The 18,904-nt window shown below is 40.9% G+C and overlaps 1 protein-coding gene across 1 annotated transcript in view; it reads right to left on the minus strand.

Moving 5' to 3' along the window:
* Positions 1–16,801: 16,801 nt before the first annotated feature.
* Positions 16,802–18,904, minus strand: part of LOC139737694 (sorting nexin-27-like) — an 86,259-nt gene continuing 84,156 nt past the window's right edge. The window contains 1 exon segment of the mRNA XM_071648374.1: positions 16,802–16,877. Within this exon segment, the coding sequence (XP_071504475.1) occupies positions 16,828–16,877 (50 nt within the window). The 3' untranslated portion in view covers positions 16,802–16,827.

The raw sequence follows: 18,904 nt of genomic DNA on the forward strand, positions 1-18,904 counted from the left end.
TTCAATGTATGTGCGAATACGTAATAACGTTTTATGAATCTAGACTATGAGCTGACATTGATTACGTGTACACGCGTGTTTGACAGAAGAATCGAACCCGGTTGCGATTACTCTACATCATTGCGAGAATGCAGGGAGAGCTGGAGGGTCGCGCCGAGGGGCAGCGTGTTGTGTATTCATGTACATGTACAGTACGTCAGTATGCATGTGTGTGTGTGTGTGTGTGTGTGTGTGTGTGTGTGCACTACATGTACATGTCGTATGCCGTTAGTGTATGGTGAGTACTCATCGCGAAATCGGGCACCTCGCTTAAAGGGGCCGTGTTTGCTACTCCCAACCTGTCCCGATTATGCGATGAATACTATACCAGGTAAACACACACACACACACACACACACACACACACACACAAACACAATAACAGATATAGATAGATGAATAGATAGATAGATAGATAGATAGATAGATAGATAGATAGATAGATAGATAAAATATGAGCTATGAAAACAATGCCAACATAGATGCTAAGTATATCAAGATTCTCATAAGTAATATGCAATCAAAAGTTTCTTGCCACAAGAAAGGCAGTCAGCTCCAATTTGCAAAGAATTTCAAGCTTCAAATGTTTCTCATTTTACAGTATATTTCATCAGGTTTTTCTACTAGGCAACAGCTTACAAAAGCTAAAACTACAACACAAGTCTAGTATCTCACATAATGTAAGCAAGGAGCCCCGTTTTCTTACGACCTGTTGTCGGACTGTCCAATACAGACGCCGCCTTAGATTTCAATAGTGCCAAACATTTCATTTCAGTGGTTTGATTAACATTCAAGAAATAGAACATGACAAGGTTTGGGGCTTAGCTCAACACTGGCCGGCAATATTTGTATCGCCCGATTTGACTCGCAGCCAAATAAATATCCAATCTGCGTCGGTAAACCTTCCCCGTGCCTCATGACACATTAAAGGTCCCGTGAGGAAGATGTCGCGGAACCCAATAAAAGGCTGCCAATATGATATTGATAAAGCGTATTCCCCCGGACTGTGAGTCTAATAAAAAGGAGGAAATAATGAATTTATAACTGGACAGGGAAAGAGACCTGGATGGCTTCGGCAATCACCGGCTTCCCCGAGCAGGAAAAGGAGGACACCATGAAATCCCCTGTTGCTAGATGGGGAACTGGGTACTACCAGTTCTTTCTGGTATGAGGGGAGGGGTGGGGAAGTGGAGGCAAGGAGTAGGATAGCATCCAATCAAATCTTGAGAGGTATATACATATTTTTTAGGAGCATAATTCTGGGACCAATGATGTCCCCATGTCATTCTGACCCCAGAGGGAGGGTCAGATATGGTGGGTGGGGGTGGGGGGGGGGGGATGGGAGGGCTATCTGTTACTGGTGATTTCCCTTGGCTAGCTTTTAAAATTTTGATAAGTGTGTCTACTCTCTCATGAGCAGTTACACTGTGTACAACTATGTCATGTGACTATAGTATATTCCTCCCCAGACCCCCCCCCCTCCATTCACCTTAACCCCGATTGTTCTACTCCTACACATCCATTTCGTGGTAGTTATTGCTTAGGGGGGAAGTCCCCACATGGCATATCTGGGACATCGCTGCCAAACCTCCACGATATGCAGCACGCGGCAAATATGACGCGACACGCAGCTCGCATCAATGTGGGAATCATCTGTTTTTCACACCAGATTGTCCTGCAACGGGGCAAATAGCATTGTGCTGTGAGCAAACAGCGGCCAAATCGAACCCGAATGAGATTCCCCGGCTCCGAAATGAAGAAACAGCGGACGACCATATTTACCCAGATGCAGAAGCGAATTTGTGCTACGGAGAGGGGCTCGCCCATACATGCTCCGCGCAAGATGTAACAGGGTCGGTTTCATGAAAATTAGATTACGGCAAACAAGATGCGAAGGGAATGCACCGACATCCATAAAGATTTAACGCAAGCAAACACAGTAAGAGACACTGTATCCTGCAGAGAGTAAGATACTGTACACCTATGAATTAGGTCACGATTCAGTTACACTCAGTGTAATTGATGCTAACTATGTACTTTCTCTCACCAAATCCCCCCCCCAATGATTTTCTTGAAAACTTTTAATATAGGATGTGATCTCTTTTTTAAGCCCCTGCCCCCTCCCCATTTCTGATCATTTCTACCCTCCTCCAAATTAGGCACAATGCTCCAAGAATCGCTGATGATCTTCCCGTCAGCATACACGTCCTATGCAACTCTTTCCTCTTGTAAACTCATTGCCTTCCATTCCATCTACTGTATATGCCGAATATTTTGCGAGGTTTTTATTTTTGCAAATTTTGTGAGTCAGGTGCTATTCGCGAAATTAAAGACATGCGAAAATATTGACTCTGATCCCAATGTGAATATGACGTACACTTGTATTTCTCCGTTTGTACAGGACTCCACGATCACGAATTTAACCACTCACAAAATCGTCGGAAATTCCCGATTTGAGAAAATTTAGACTTGCAAAATATGTGGCGTATACAGTATCTATCTGTCTGTCTGTCTGTCTGTCTGTCTATCTGTCTATCTACACTATCTAGCTATCTATCTATCTATCTATCTATCTATCTATCTATCTATCTATCTATCTAATCTACCTACACACACATGTTAATATGTTATACCTGTGTTCAATGTATAGGAGCAAATTGAATAGTCTCCTCCAGGTCAGTTCTTTGAATCTTTTATTGCATCGTTCAGAACCCTTCTACACAGCCACATGAAGCAGATAAAACATACCTGCACAAAAATAAACTATCTTATCTATTCAGGTGACTGAGAATTTAACTGTCAAACAACTTTTTTTTTTTCAAAAAAAAACAATCTTGCAATATCTATTTCTCCTTTCTTCAAGTACTTGTACACAGCAAATTAATATCTCCTTCTAGCATATTTCAACTATTCATTGTTGTGACTTTGTTCACATTGTTTGTTTGTTTGGTGAATAAATTTCATTTCATTTCATGTCATTTCATTTCATTTATCAATCCTTGCATTCCCAGAGAAGCATGATCTGGTATCAAAGAATTGCACTGAATGTAATGCACGCAATTCTGTTGGTTGTTTTCTGTCAAACGCTGCATAATCTCCATCTCAATACCTCTAATACTTGATAATGGTTCTTATCAAATAGGAAGCCAACCTAAAAAAACAATTTACAATGCAGTATGCTAAAGGAAAAGGACTCCTCTATTCTGGCTATAAACCATAGATGATATAGCCATGGTAGTTTAAGTCATGACAACCATAATGGCAAGTAAAACAAGACCCACTGTAGTTTATCATCCCATCACGCCATCTCCGGTGTGATGGAGGGTGTATGCAAACTCGGTGTCAGGTGCATGAGACAGACATGGGTACAGGACGCCACACAAACACACACACACACACACACACACACACACACATGCACTGCTCATGCAAAGGAGAGCATGGGGGGGGGGCTAGGTTGTCATATTAGTGTTAGATGAATAGAAAATTGAATTACTAGCGCAAACACTACAGAGGCAACCTTGACTTCAGCTCCCATCAGGACGGCGTTTTGTCACGATCACTTATGCACGTGATTGAGGGAGCAGGAATCGTTTCGTAGCTAGGTGCCGTATCTAGTGTCGCATGCAACGACCCCATTCACGCAGCATCAGCCTAAATGGGCACTGAAGTGTACCTCCTGCAGAAATGTTGGCATCTTTTAATTGGCATCCTTTGTAAACAGAATAAATATCATTCCATACAACTTCAAGGTATGAAGCACCTCAAAATGAATACCACGTGACAGTGTGAACACTATGTGCCACTGCATATCTACCATGACATATTACATGTATATCTCGTACACCTCAAGCCAGCTTCTATCACCTAGTGTATATATTTTAAAATCAGTATTCTCTGCTTTGTGTTTGGGATAACAGCAGCAATTCTTTCAGTTTAAAGCACTGTTATATCATAAAGTCAGTGAGAAGCAGAAGGTGGTATCACCAAATTTATTCTAAACTGAACCTCGGTGAAGCTTTTCAATAACTTTCATTGCTTAGAGCAAGAACAGGTATCTATAGCAGTTCTGCAGCTTGAGAACTAATATGTGAGCATTTTATAACAAGACAGCTTGTACAGCACCATAGACTGAAAGACTATACAAGCATGCATTCATGGGCTGTAATGTTGAGCATTCTGTGGTATTTGCACTTTACACCACTATACCTTCAAATACACAAAGTTTGTGGAACTTCCAATTCACCTGCTAATGAGCATCATAGATTGATACTTGTAAGAATCAACTAGCATTCAATGTCTAAAGAGTCACAAGGATTTTTTTAATGTTTTCACTGCTGTACTTTCAAATGCACACAAACTTTGTGTTGCACAATCAATTCAACAGCTAATGAGCATCATATAATTAGAGACTAAGAATCAGTTTGTATTCATGGGCTAAGCAGACGAGCATTCTTTAAAGTTTACACTACAGCACCTCTGAATACATAGACCATGTCCTGTTCTCCCAGTTCACCTGCCGATGAGCGCACCTGCTGCCTACAGTACCACGATGATTACATTAAACATTTTTAATAAGGAACAATTTGTGCTGGCAACGAATTAAGAGTGCGGCAGGAAAGTGCAGTACGACCTCGCGCGAACAGCTCTCGAGCGGAGCTCACATTACGCCCAGCCTGCCTGATTCCACGGAGCTCCATCACACTTCGCTGGAGTATCTCCACAGACTGCCCGGCTGTGCAGTGGCAATCAAACCGATCCCTTCATATTTCTCTCATTCCCTCCCATACAAGTATTCATGCTGCCTGGGCATAAATCATCAGCGGCCTATCTAAATTCACTGACATTAATGGTGAATTATCCCTCAGCCAAATATTACTCTTCGCCCACTTTCTTCAACTCCAGCACTCTCTCGCCCTCTCTATCTTTCTATCTCCCTCTCGCTGACTTGATAAATCTTGCCCACAGCTGGGGCGGCTCAATATTATAATCTGGTGCAGCTGCACTCTTTTTCCTGCTTGCCATAACAACTCATACTGTATATTTTGCATAATTCACATAATGCGTGCAGAGGTACAAGCACTACATTTCCGTTAAGAGTGACCAAAATATCTCAAACATAATCTTGCCTTGTATGTGCTTGTCTTCTCTTTTATAGTGTATCCTGCCATGTGTCAACTGTCAAGCCCTACATTATTGCATAGAATAATTGTTCTTTTAATTGATGATGGTATCGAAATCGACATAAATCTAATAAATCCTTCTAATCAAAAGGAGACTCTAAACTTTTCCACTAGTGGAGATGCTCAAAGTGCTTTATTACATATCATTATCTCTGCAGTAACTGCAATCAAATCTTTATGGAAAGTACAGTACATACAATGTATGATATGGTAGATATGATATTTCATCAAAACTCCATGCAAATCAACTTCTGTTTATATGTAATGTCTCTTTCATCAAAACTCAATGAAAATTAACTTCTGTTTATATGTAATATCTCTTTTAATAACACAAGGGTAGATCACCAAATTTTGCAATAACAGGCATACCACAGATTAAACTGATGAGCTGCCTCATTGAATACATGTAGTCTATCACTACATCACACATGATTGAACTTCATCAAATTCATTCATTAAATCATCCCAATCTGAAACAGAATATTTGACCTCTGAATGTGATTATATCAACTTTGACCTTTGACCTTCTACCTTGTGACAGGACATACTAACCGTTAAGCTTACATGACCTGGATGAGTCCTGCATTAACTCTATGGGAAATTGCACTATCTCAACAGCACTGATATACTGTATACGCTATAATTTTCGCGTACATAAATTTTCGCGAATTGCCGCTGTCACACATTTTCGTGAGTGGTTAAATTCGCGATTGGGGGACCAGAGAAAATATGAAGTGGCAAAGAAAGTGTGAATTTTCAACTTACTAGCAAAAAGAATACTAGTTATACACTGCATGAAAAAAACTTACCAAACTCTGCTAACTAGTAAGTTAGAATTCAACATTTTTTAAGTGGTTAAGTCCATCGCGCTAGATTTCTGACGAGTGGTCCCCTTGCGATAATGAATGGATTGGCTCTCTACAGTATTCGTAAGTAGACGTGGACATGCTATATGTACGTAAACAAGCTTAGCCAGTACAGTATATGGTCTGTTCGGTAAGCATATGACATGGTATACTACTAGTACTGAAATTTTCGTATCATCACGGCAAGGGATTCATTTTGGAAGGTAATATTTTCGCGTGTTGTTAAATTCGCGAATAGCTCCCGACTCGCGAAATTAGCGAAAATAAAACCCCCGCGAAATATATAGCGTATACAGTAGTTGTTTATCTTTGTATGTTCGTGAATATGTACTCTTGATCATGAAGTCTTCTGTGGTACTAGAACTGCAAATGGCAGAACGCAATGGCATAACGAGAGGACGATTCAACAATATAATGCCTTCAGTACCACTCACTCACATAGAATACTAAGGAATGATGAATAGAAATGAAAAGATAGAAAGACAGATATCTTGACAGATTGATATATAGAAAGAGAGAGAAAGAGGAAAAAATCACTGAAGAGAAGGGACAAAAATCATAAAATGTACCTGCAAATTTACAGCTTCGGATAAAAATGCTACTGGCAAACCAATAACAAGGGAACTGGCACTTCTTCCCATCTCATTTTCTCTTCCCATCGTATCAACGTGCACTCGCCTAAAATGTGCAGTATATTATTTTCAAACTAAGTGAGTATGGATATGTTTCGGGGCTTCCGCGACAGTCAGGTTAGGCCGTATAAAACCCACAAGGCACGCAAAGCACTGCACTCCTTTGTTGGCGCCGATACACACGAAATGTCGAACATGCAGGATATGTTTCAGGTAACTTCATCAAGTACGCTCCTTCACTGCGCACGAACCCCAGGGAAATGTAAAGCAATGTGTTGCTCCTAAGATGGCGGTGGCCAAACAAAAGGAGTCACATCTCTTAGAGTACGACTGCACATATTGAAGTCGAGTCCTTTCCAGCAGAGATATGTGGGAACGAGGTATACCAAACCAGATATTATATTGCAGAAATTGAATTTAAAGTAATACATGCAGCATGTCAAATATCTTTATTTAAATGTATATTGGTACATGCATGTATGTACATTTGTATGTATGTCTGTATGTACACTGTATGTATGGACAATAGGTATAGGTATGGACATGCATCTGTCAATTTTTTTCTAATGTATAGATCTACCTTTTCATCTATCCATACAAAGATATTCTCTGTAAGGAAATATACACTTTGCAAACATTTCAACATGAATGTTATCCTTCTCCTCAATGCTTCTCTAGCTACCTAAAATTGCAGTTGAAATAGAAAATTCTACATTCTGGCAAACCAAACAAAAGATTCTTTACAAGCCCAATGTTCGTTCGCTTTCAAAAACAGTCAGGCAGGCAACATTTTATGATGGAAAAGAGGGCAAAAGTGAAGTTATGAATCACTGGATTGGATGACCACAAGAAAAGAGTAAAACAAGCACTCTTGTTTTTTTTTGTAAGTGTTTATCTGTGCATGAGCCCATTGGTTACATGTCAGTTTAAAAGGACATTTGATAATATACATCATTTAGCTATAGCATATATCAGACTATCATCAAATCATTTTTTTTTCTTTTATGATCAATGCCAACCTGATCTATGATTTGAAGTAAAGCCATATGGGCCTAGCCTGATCCATAGAAATGTTTGTTGTTTGTTTTTAAAATTAGTCTGTGTTTGAACGTTTCTTACTACATGTCGTTGACAAAAGAATTGACCTTTAATTACAGAGGCCACCAGCTTTCCGTCTTGTGCCACTTCCAGAACTGGTCTTCTTTATGCGTTTTGGTAAGTATTATGTCAGTTCCCATATCTCACTAAATTGTGCGTATAATGTTATTTGTTTTCACAAGGTATGTTAACAGCAAAGCTATTTTCCCCCTCTACCTTTACCTCAAATCATATCCGGCCTCAGCTTCATGTAAAAATCAAGGAATACATATTCTGAACTTACACAGAATAAAATATACATTTCTATAGAATACCCAAATCTCCCCTTTAAAAAAAAGCAAAAGAAAAAAAAAAACACCCAACAAAACAAACAGAACATCCTATTCTTGCTTAGAGTGGCTTTAAAACAACCTTGCATCATTTATAAAACCAGTATGCTAATCTTTGCAGACAGTGACTGCCACTACATTGTTTTTTGTAATGCACACTGACCTATTAAGTGACACTGATGATTGTGAGTGACAGGGGGTCACTCTTGAAAGGCAATGCTCTTTCAAAAAATATGTGCGCTGTAAAATGCATCTTTGTTAGCACACAGTGAGCCATGCCCTCAACAGCGGGGATGAGCAAACTTTTCTCTATAGAGGGAGGCATGGGGGGGGGGGGGGAAGGGAGTGTTCAAATCATTTCAGGTGGTTTTTCATATTAAATGTCCCCAATTAGAATGTCAACTTAACATTTGGTACTGCACCATTATGAGCAAGAGACAAAGGTTCCAAAACTTGTATAAATACAGAACATTTGTGTTCAGCAAAGCTCACACTCACGGTCACATTGTTTTGGAAAAGACATCATGAGCAACAAAAATATATTAGTATCCATGATAAAAAATCATGAGCGTACATACTCGAGCAAGAATTGAACCTACGACCTCCTGATCACCGGACAGGTGTCATCTCCACTAGACCACCGAGCTTTCACCCGACAGCATGTGTTGGTTCTAATCCTTATATAGCATGCAGCGGGTAATGTGTAATTATTCAAATTCATGAAATTCTTCTGTTGAGATGTTTTCATTGCAACTGATTGACAAATTGCCCTACATCGACGTAAATAAGAACTGAATTGATCAGTGTTTTAGTAGTAGCCATGATAAAAAAATCATGGGCGTACATACTCAAGCAGGATTTGAACCTACGACCTCCTGATCACCGGACAGGTATCATCTCCACTAGACCAACGAGCTTTCGCCCGACAGCATGTGTTGGTTCTAATCCTAATAGCATGCAGTGGGTACTGCGTAATTATTCAAATTCATGAAATTCTTCCATCGAGATGTATTCATTGCAACTGATTGACAAATTTCCTTACATCAACACAAATAAGCACTGAATTGATCAGCGTTCTACAGTGTGTCTCTAAAAAAAGTAAACCCAACTTCAACAGCAAATTTTCAGAAAACTATAAAATATTTGCACATTATTTTTTCATGGTTAGAGAGTTCAATAAGTCCTCTATCCAATGATACCACGTAGGTTATGTAATTCTCATGCATGACTGAGCATAATTCAACTTAGTGAATGGGTGTGAAATCATCACTGTGGCAAGTTATTTCTTGCTATTGTCATGCATTCAGGGCATATTTGAAGTTAAATTTTTGTCACATGTTAGGCCTAATGATTACATAACAACTTCAGCAAAGGTTGTTCCTGACACATTCACACTTCACATGCTTTCCAAACATGGTACAGTTGACAATTGAGCAGAGAGTATTCCTGGTAACTCGATACCAGGAAACAAGAAGTTTCGTGGAAGTTCAAGAGGCTTTTCGGGTGCAATTCCTCGGCAGGCAGCCTCCAACAAAAAGAGCCATCTGGTACAATGTGAGAAAGTATGCTGATCACGGAACTTGCCACAGTGATGATTTCACACCCATTCGCTAAGTTGAATCATGCTCAGTCATGCATGAGAGTTACATAACCTACGTGGTATCATTGGACAGAAGACTTATTGGACTATCTAACCATGAAAAAATAATGTGTAAATATTTTATACTTTTCTGAAAATTTGCCGTTGAAGTTGGGTTTACTTTTTTTAGAGACACGCTGTAGTAGTGGCCATGATAAAAAATCATGGGCGTACATACTCGAGCAGGATTCGAACCTACGACCTCCTGATCACCGGACAGGTGTCATCTCCACTAGACCACCGAGCTTTCACCCGACAGCATGTGTTGGTTCTAATCCTTATAGCATGCAGCGGGTACTGCATAATTATTCAAATTCATGAAATTCTTCCATTGAGATGTTTTCATTAGCCGGGTTCACACGTACAAAATAGTGGGATGACGATCGCGATGCACATCCCAAGTTTTTTTTGCGAGCGTCCACAAGTACCAAATTAGCGGGATAGTGATCGCGATCGGTATCCCGCTAATTTGGCGAGCATCCACACGTACCAAATTATCCCGCTAATTGCCAATAGAGATAACAGCAAAGCCTGCAAACTGGGTCACACAGCGCCCTTCTCTATCACTGCCTGCGCGCACTTACCTCTGTCCATTGTCTTTTACGCGTCAGTGGTGTGGTTCGCGCGCTGTTGTTGTTGTGCTCCAAAGAGGTGAAGGACCTCTTCATGGAGGCCTCGCTGTTGTGATGTGGGCATTGCATGATGGGATATAAAAACTCGAGATTCTAATCCCGACCGTTCACAAGTACCAGCGCGGGGCCAATTATCCCGCTAATTGACGAACCAGTGCAAGATTTCTTGGGATTAGCATCGCGATGCTTATCCCGCTAATTTTTGGGTTTTTTCTGTCCACATGTGCAAAAAACTCGGGATGACGATCGCAATGCAAATCTCGAGATTTGTATCCCGCTAATTGGTGTACGTGTGAACCCGGCTACTGCAACTGATTGGCAAATTATTTACGTCAATGTATGGCAATTTGTCAATCAGTTGCGATGAAAACATCTCGACGGAAGAATTTCATGAATTTGAACAAAAATATAGCTCGTATTTTCACTTCAAATTTCTTTTTTTCACATTTTCTGAGAAATTAAGAAGAATTTCTCCTAAAATCAGTGGAGATTTTGCGCGTGGTGTACATGACATAATCTGGGCAATTGTGTTTATGCAAGTGAGTTGTTTTTCATTTTAACAATTCAGATGGTGCTGTCATGGCATTCCTGAACCCGCTTCTTCCCCTGTGGGGTAAGGGTAATTTTATATAAATGTGTGTCTGATTGCCAATTTGAAGGAGGGGGGGGGGGGGATCATGGTAGTGTATGAGATCACAGAAAGAAGTTGATGTCTGGACGCAAAATTACTGTTTATGAGTCTGCTTTAAGACAAGACTCTCGAGAGCAAGACTGCTGTACATAGACAAAAACGTAGACAAAAATCAACGCAAATCAGCATTGATGCAGTGGAGTTGCGTGAGCCTACCATAGGAGCAGAAATTGATGTGATTTTTGCACATCGCAACCTACAAGCATCTCTTGCACCTTGTCAGGATCATCCAGGAACAAATTTGTGTTTGTTTTTGGTTTGTTCCTGCTTTTGTAGGTAAGTTTGCCTTTTCGAAGATTGTGCATTGTTATTTCATCTTTTTTTATCACTTCAGTTTTCATGACGTTTTATTAATACTACAAGGTTCCACAATTATTTCATACTCTTCTCAGTTTACTTTGTTTTCCTTATGAAACCTTATTCTCTGTCACCGAAGAAAGTGAAATGTCGTAGACGTTCTTTTCAAGAAATGAAATAAAACATGAATTGAAAAAAGAATTGAATTGAAAAAAGAATTGAATTGCAGTGTTTCAGACAGAAGACTACTTTTGTGAAGCATATCAAAGAAAAATGAATTATACTGCTCTTCTCCTATGACAAATCACATCCTTATAAACATGGGGATTGACTAATTTGTCTAAAGATCCTAATGATTCTTACACACAATTTGACAAGTTGAAATAACAGGTTGGATTTTCCTTCTTTATTTTGCAGTCTGGTGGCTGCTTTCTTAGACTGCTTCTTTTTTTTTTTTTCAATGAGAACAGAGTGTGTACACTGGTTGATTTGTGACCATTTCACATACTTTGAGTGTGTACATAGAGAAAATGACAATGTAGTCAGCAGATTCCCAAGATTCTTACAAACAAGAATTTGACAAATTGAAATAGGTTGGATACAGAGGAGTATCATGATACAAGCACAAGGTCTTTTTTTCTCCCCTCTTCACCTGCATATCTGCTTTGTATTATGACATGTAACATTTACTTTAATTGAAGTGTACAGTATCCCATGCATGACAAAGTTCAAGGTAGTTCAAATAGATCTTTCTTTTTTTCACATGCTTAACATCTATGAACTAAATGAAGTAACATCAAACATTATTGCAGTCCACAAATATTGATACTGAAGCTTGTATTTTGATAGCGAAAATAAACCTGTGAAATATACAAACATCAGGTTAGATTGTGAGGTTGAACAACAGTGACAAGAACAGTCAATTTCTTACAACAGTATACCGGCAAATAGTAAACAGGTGTATTTAAGTGACGCAGACCCAAAGATGTCAATCCTGCATTGTTCATATACAAAAGATGGCAAAGTTTGAAAGAAGAATTGTGCAGATGTCTCAGTGCCATTGCTTTTATTTTAATACTCTTATGTATTAAACACACTTCAATGGCTGTCAGCACATATATCTTTACTCACACATAAAGTTATTAGCATCTTGTTGCCTCTAATGATCGCTGGGAGGGGAGAATTTCCGAAGAAAGTTAGCAGCAAAGATGCGCAGGAATCTCTCTGTGTCTCCAAATCTAATAGTCTCCGCACAATTTCCAAGGCTCCCATCTTATTAAATCTCCCATCAAAATCTCATCAGGGCCTCTAAATAGCACTAAGTGGGAATCTCTGCAGGACCGATGCGCGGCCCCCACATCACCGCAGAAGGTGTCAAAATATGTTTTCAGGGAGGATGAGACAACCCAGCTTGATCAACAGGCAACATGGGGCCAATATCAAAAGGACAGGGAAGGAAGGGGAGGGGAGGAGATGGGGGGGGGACCTTTCAAATTAGACAGAGAAATGGATAAAAAAGAGAACATTTGATAGATATGTGATGATGATGATGATGATGAAGTCTTGTATAGCACCGGTATCCGCCAAGTCAGGCGCTCATGGCGCTTGCTCCAAAATAAATACATAATTCAGCTTAAATTTCATGGGTGCACTGCTTGTGATATGACAGTTAAAATAAAAAGAAATAGTTCCAGGAAGTAATTGTCTCCAAATGTGTAACATACATTCTTACACATTGGCTAGTTTTTCAATTTGAAGAGATGGGTCTTGAGGGCTGTTTTAAAAGATTCTGTGGTAAGAGCTCTGCGGATAGACTGTGGAAGGCCATTCCATATCTTTGCAGCAGCCACGCGGAATGAACGAGCTCCCCAAGAGTTGTGTGCTCTGTGTTCCACCAGCAGGTACTTGTCTGCAGAACGTAGATCTTCTCTTGCTGGGACTATGTGTGGTGCACATGGTTCCCTGACATTCACTCCTGCAACAATTGCTCCCATGCAATACCTGCACGCCAAGCCAAACATAACTTCTATCCACAAACATAACACAAACCTTAATTCTAATCCTCATACCAAACTAAACGTAAAACCCTACTATCACAACCCTAACCCTACGCATAAGTCCTTCGAGAAAATAAGACCCCACCAATTGTTGCAGGAGCAAATGGTCGTATCATCATGGCACAAACACACAAACAAACAAACACACACACACACACACACACAAATACACATGCAACAAGGCAAGTGCTCTCTTAATTTAAACATATTTGTGTGAATCTTGAGACTGGTATATATCCAACAATTTCTCTAATTTATCTATTCTCACTGGCCTACTGACTGGCCCTCTAAGAACATGCCAAGCTTTCCATCAATATCAAAATGTTACAGACTGGAAACTAATGACATGTAAATGTGTCTCTTGCCCAAGTTTCTCCTGACCTGAAAGAGTTGGGTGAATCCACAGGAGGATGGAAGATGACTTCGTGGAACCTGTGAAACCCTAAAGGTCAGTGCGAAGTGTGGCACACGACGGGGTCACTTATACAGTGATGGAGGTGGATGAAGAGCTAATGCCTGAAATGCAACACTTTCTCGTATTGATTTGATCTCGCATATTCTTTGCATCCACAGGGATACCAACCACGTAAACAGCACTGCGGTATTCTAAGGGTCGTAATGGCATATTTCTAGAAGAAAAACAGTGTTTTGACCTTTTCTGCAATAGACATGCATTGTACTACAATTTGGGAAAAAAAAAATTTTCCAAGAAACCTGCAGTATTTGTGGCAAAACACAGTACAAAATAGTTGGCATCTCCACATCTATGCTAAAACTGTATCTCCACTAGGCATGTAATGGAGTGCACCCTGCTACAAAAAGAGGGCTTCTACGGATCATTCTTGCAGTGTTCTCACACCTACACATGACTGCGTCATCTCACTAGGTACATTTCATGCATACATGAAGAGAGGTTCACAGCATAGATATTTTTGCCTACAATGTATGGTACGATGCCCAATAAAAAATCTGCTACATAGTGGCTTCATGTTTAACAAACATGCTCTTAAATGTTCCAGGATTATTTCCCCCCCCCCCCCCCCCCCCCCCCCCCCCCCCCCCCCCCCGGGCAAAACAGCTGCAAAATGTGAGGTCCTGGTTATGCTTGCCCTGGGTTACTGTATAAGCTGTTATTTTCCCGTACATATATTTTTCGTGAATTAATAGGTCACAGACATTTTCACATTAATTTATGATTCCATACCCCTGCTTCAGACCAAACGACATTACATTCTTCATTAGATGAATGAATAAGCGTTTCTAGATGACCTAGTTCTCATCGGCCACCTGAAAGCCTTTTCATCCATAGCCCCCACTCCATGATTCCACGACCATATCTATCACTGGAGCTCAGCGAAGAAATGTCAGCATTTCATGTTAAATGGCATGTAACATGGGCACAGCTTCTTGACAAAAATGTACCATGAAGGCAAACAAAAAGACAAACATTGTGAGAGAGAAAAAAAAATAAGAAAGGGGGAGCATGGGAGTAAAGGCAGAGAAGAGATAGAGAAGTAGAGAGGAGAAATAGAGAGATAAGAAAGTTAAAGAAGGGAGAGGAGAGATAGAGAAGGGAGAGAGGGGATGAGAACAGATGATAAAAGAGAAGAATGATGGAGGAAAGATAGAGAAGGGAGAGGAAAGATAGAGAAGATGTGAGGAGAAACAGAGGGAGAAAGTTAAAGAAGGGAGAAAATGAGATAGAGAAGGGAGAGGGGAGATATAGAAGAGATGATAGAAGAGAAGAATGATAGAGGAGAGATAGAGAAGGGGAGAGGAGAGATAGAGAAGGGGAGAGGAGAGATAGAGAAGGGGAGAGGAGAGATAGAGATGGGGAGAGAAGAGATAGAGAAGGGGAGAGGAGAGATAGAGAAGGGGAGATGAGAGATAGAGAAGGAGAGGGGAGGGATAGAGAAGGGGAGAGGAGAGATAGAGATGGGCAGAGGAGAGATAGAGATGGGGAGAGAAGAGACAGAGATGGGGAGAGGTGAGATAGAGAAGGGGAGATGAGAGATAGAGAAGGAGAGGGGAGGGATAGAGAAGGGGAGATGAGAGATAGAGATGGGCAGAGGAGAGATAGAGATGGGGAGAGAAGAGATAGAGATGGGGAGAGAAGAGATAGAGAAGGGGAGATGGGAGAGAAGAGATAGAGAAGGGGAGATGAGAGATAGAGAAGGAGAGGGGAGGGATAGAGAAGGAGAGATGAGAGATAGAGATGGGGAGAGGAGAGATAGAGAAGGGGAGATGAGAGAGAGAAGGAGAGGGGAGGGATAGAGAAGGGGAGATGAGAGATAGAGATGGGCAGAGGAGAGATAGAGATGGGGAGAGAAGAGATAGAGAAGGGAAGAGGAGAGATAGAGAAGGGAGATGAGAGATAGAGATGGAGAGAGGAGAGATAGAGAAGGGGAGATGAGAGATAGAGAAGGGGAGATGAGAGATAGAGAAGGGGAGATGAGAGATAGAGAAGGAGAGGGGAGGGATAGAGAAGGGGAGAGGAGAGATAGAGATGGGCGGAGGAGAGATAGAGATGAGGAGAGGAGAGATAGAAAAGGGGAGATGAGAGATAGAGATGGGGAAAGGAGAGATAGAGATGGGGAGAGAAGAGATAGAGAAGGGGAGAGGAGAGATAGAGAAGGGGAGAGGAGAGATAGAGAATGGGAGAGGAGAGATAGAGATGGGGAGAGAAGAGATAGAGAAGGGGAAATGAGAGATAGAGATGGGGAGAGGAGAGATAGAGAAGGGGAGATGAGAGATAGAGAAGGGGAGAGGAGAGATAGAGAAGGGGAGAGAAGAGATAGAGATGGGAAGAGGAGAGATAGAGATGGGGAGAGGAGAGATAGAGAATGGGAGAGGAGAGATAGAGATGGGGAGAGGAGACATAGAGAAGGGGAGAGGAGAGATAGAGATGGGGAGAGAAGAGATAGAGATGGGGAGAGGAGAGATAGAGCTGGGGAGAGGAGAGATAGAAATGGGGAGAGGAGAGATAGAGAAGGGGAGATGAGAGATAGAGAAGGGGAGAGGAGAGATAGAGAAGGGGAGAGAAGAGATAGAGATGGGGGGAGGAGAGATAGAGATGGGGAGATGAGAGATAGATAAGGAGAGGGGAGGGATAGAGAAGGGGAGAGGAGAGATAGAGAGGGGAGAGGAGAGATAGAGAAGAGAGGAGAGATAGAGAAGGGGAGAGGAGAGATAGAGATGGGGAGAGGAGACATAGAGAAGGGGAGAGGAGAGATAGAGAAGGGGCGAGGAGAGATAGGCATAAAGAGAAGAGAGATAGAGGCAGAAGGAGAAACATATTATGTACCAAGGGCAGGTTTCAATGACCAACTTACCCGTTCTGGTTCAGTGTCTACTGCTTCTGAGTTCAAAACTCTCTCATTATGTCAGATTCACCGATCACCCTGACAGCCGCCACTGTAACAAGAGAAAGAGAGGGAGAGAGACAGATAGGGAGTGAATGTAAGATTTGTGTATACATTGCACTACAATGTATACTTTTCTGCCTGCAATAAAGATAATATACAGCAATGGAACGGGAGAAGTCAAACAAATTAAGTTAGCATCTAAATCAGGTTTGTACCACAACAATCCAGAGGCTACATTGGATACACTCTGGGCTTGTGCGTGCCTTGTCTGCGGGTTGGTGCACTTACATAACAGAGTGCAGAATTCACAGATGGACACAACTGTGAAAAAGAAGGTCTTACAACAATCCACAGTCATTAAAGGAGCAGTATGTGCTTTATCATGTTACAAGCACTCAAATTGACATTGAACAGTGGAGGCATAGTATGTGTATTTGGGAATACAAATACGAGTGGGTGTGTGTGTCTGCATATGTGTGTCTATGTTTGCAAGTATGTGTATCTTTGCATGTGTGTGTGTGTGTGTGTGTGTGTGTGTGTATGTGTATGTCTATGCAATACATGAGAATGTGTATAAGTGTATGCATAAATGTGTGTATTATCCTCTTTGTTATTATACTAGAACATGATGAATAAGTTCCCACACAATGAATATGCCACAAAAGGTCATCTCAACATAGTTGCTATCTGATGTAGATATGGACTTATTAATGGAATCATGTCATTATTACATGCTGTCATGGCAGTTTCAGTGCATTTCAATGTAATGTTAGCATCATACCACAAAGGACTGGACCTTGACATGTTTATGAAATTTCATCAAATGACATTGATGTGGTAAATTGTGTCCCATTTACACATCTGTCATTCTTTCATCTTTTCTCTCTCTTTCAAGCTCTTGATAAAATCAGAAAAAAACAAACACCGTCATCTTAAGAGCATGAACTGGTACACCTCTGCATCACCAATAAAGACCTAATGCACTTCAACCCAATCAGTCTCGAAAGTATGGATACACATTAATCTGAAATTGGTCCTTTTTCCTCTTAGATGCTTCGTGACATTGAACTACTTTCGGAATGCATTCTCTAATACTTGGTACTGTAAACAACAGCACAGTCACTGGGTAAAAATAGGACACAAAATAGCCTGTAATGATGTGTAATAAATCTAAATAATTTGAATGCCATACTCATTTGGAGGCATAAAAATGCCAAAACAAAGGGAAAAAAATACTTCAAAAGCAAAAGAAACAGTAGCCAGGAATTACATTTATATTCTATTCATCATCTGCGCACTGCGCACAATGCTAAAGTGGCATTAAATTGATATTGTCAGCTGAGAACCAGAAGGGCACTATGCATTCTAAGCTTTGAGCATAAACAGAGACAAAGTAATCAATTTTCACAAAACAATGAGCTTATCTAATCAAAAGTGGGTAAAAATTATTGTTCCATATATCAACTAAAATAGCACCATGGTTTTGATTTTTAACATTTTGCGCTGAAAACGAAAATAATTCTAAATTTACACCAAGATGTAAAGGAGATTGAGCTCTACAATGTGATATCAATGATTCAATACCCCCCCCCCCCCCGCAAAAAAAAACAAAAAAACAAAAAAACAAAAAAAAAACCCTGCAATAATGCCTTCTGGTTCTCAGCCAACAAAATGTCAACTTGTACTGTGATCTGTTTAACATGGCTGCTATGGAAGCAGTAAATACTTATAAGCCAGCAACCACGGGAACTGCCCCCCCTCCCCCCTCCCCCCTCCCCCCTCCCCCCTCCCCCCTCCCCCCTCCCCCCTCCCCCCTCCCCCCCCTCCCCCCCCCCCCCCCCCCCCCCCGACTAAGCAATGAAAATAGATTGCCTTGTCTAGGGACACATCAGCCACAGACAGAAGACTTGAACCATCAATTGCAGATTAATGGTCCACTGTCTTACCCACTGAGCCACAACTAGTGGGCATTTCATGAAGCGTTTCATCTGATATTTTTTCTGATAAATATCTGACAAAACGCTTCATATAATGCTCTTCAAAGTCATACACACTAGTTACTTTCTTGGGTGAGGA

This window comes from Diadema antillarum, unplaced genomic scaffold (assembly GCF_040938485.1).
Source record: "Diadema antillarum isolate AM-2024a unplaced genomic scaffold, OU_Dant_1.0 seq00000699_RagTag, whole genome shotgun sequence".
In the NCBI taxonomy this organism is placed as follows: Eukaryota; Metazoa; Echinodermata; class Echinoidea; order Diadematoida; family Diadematidae; genus Diadema; species Diadema antillarum.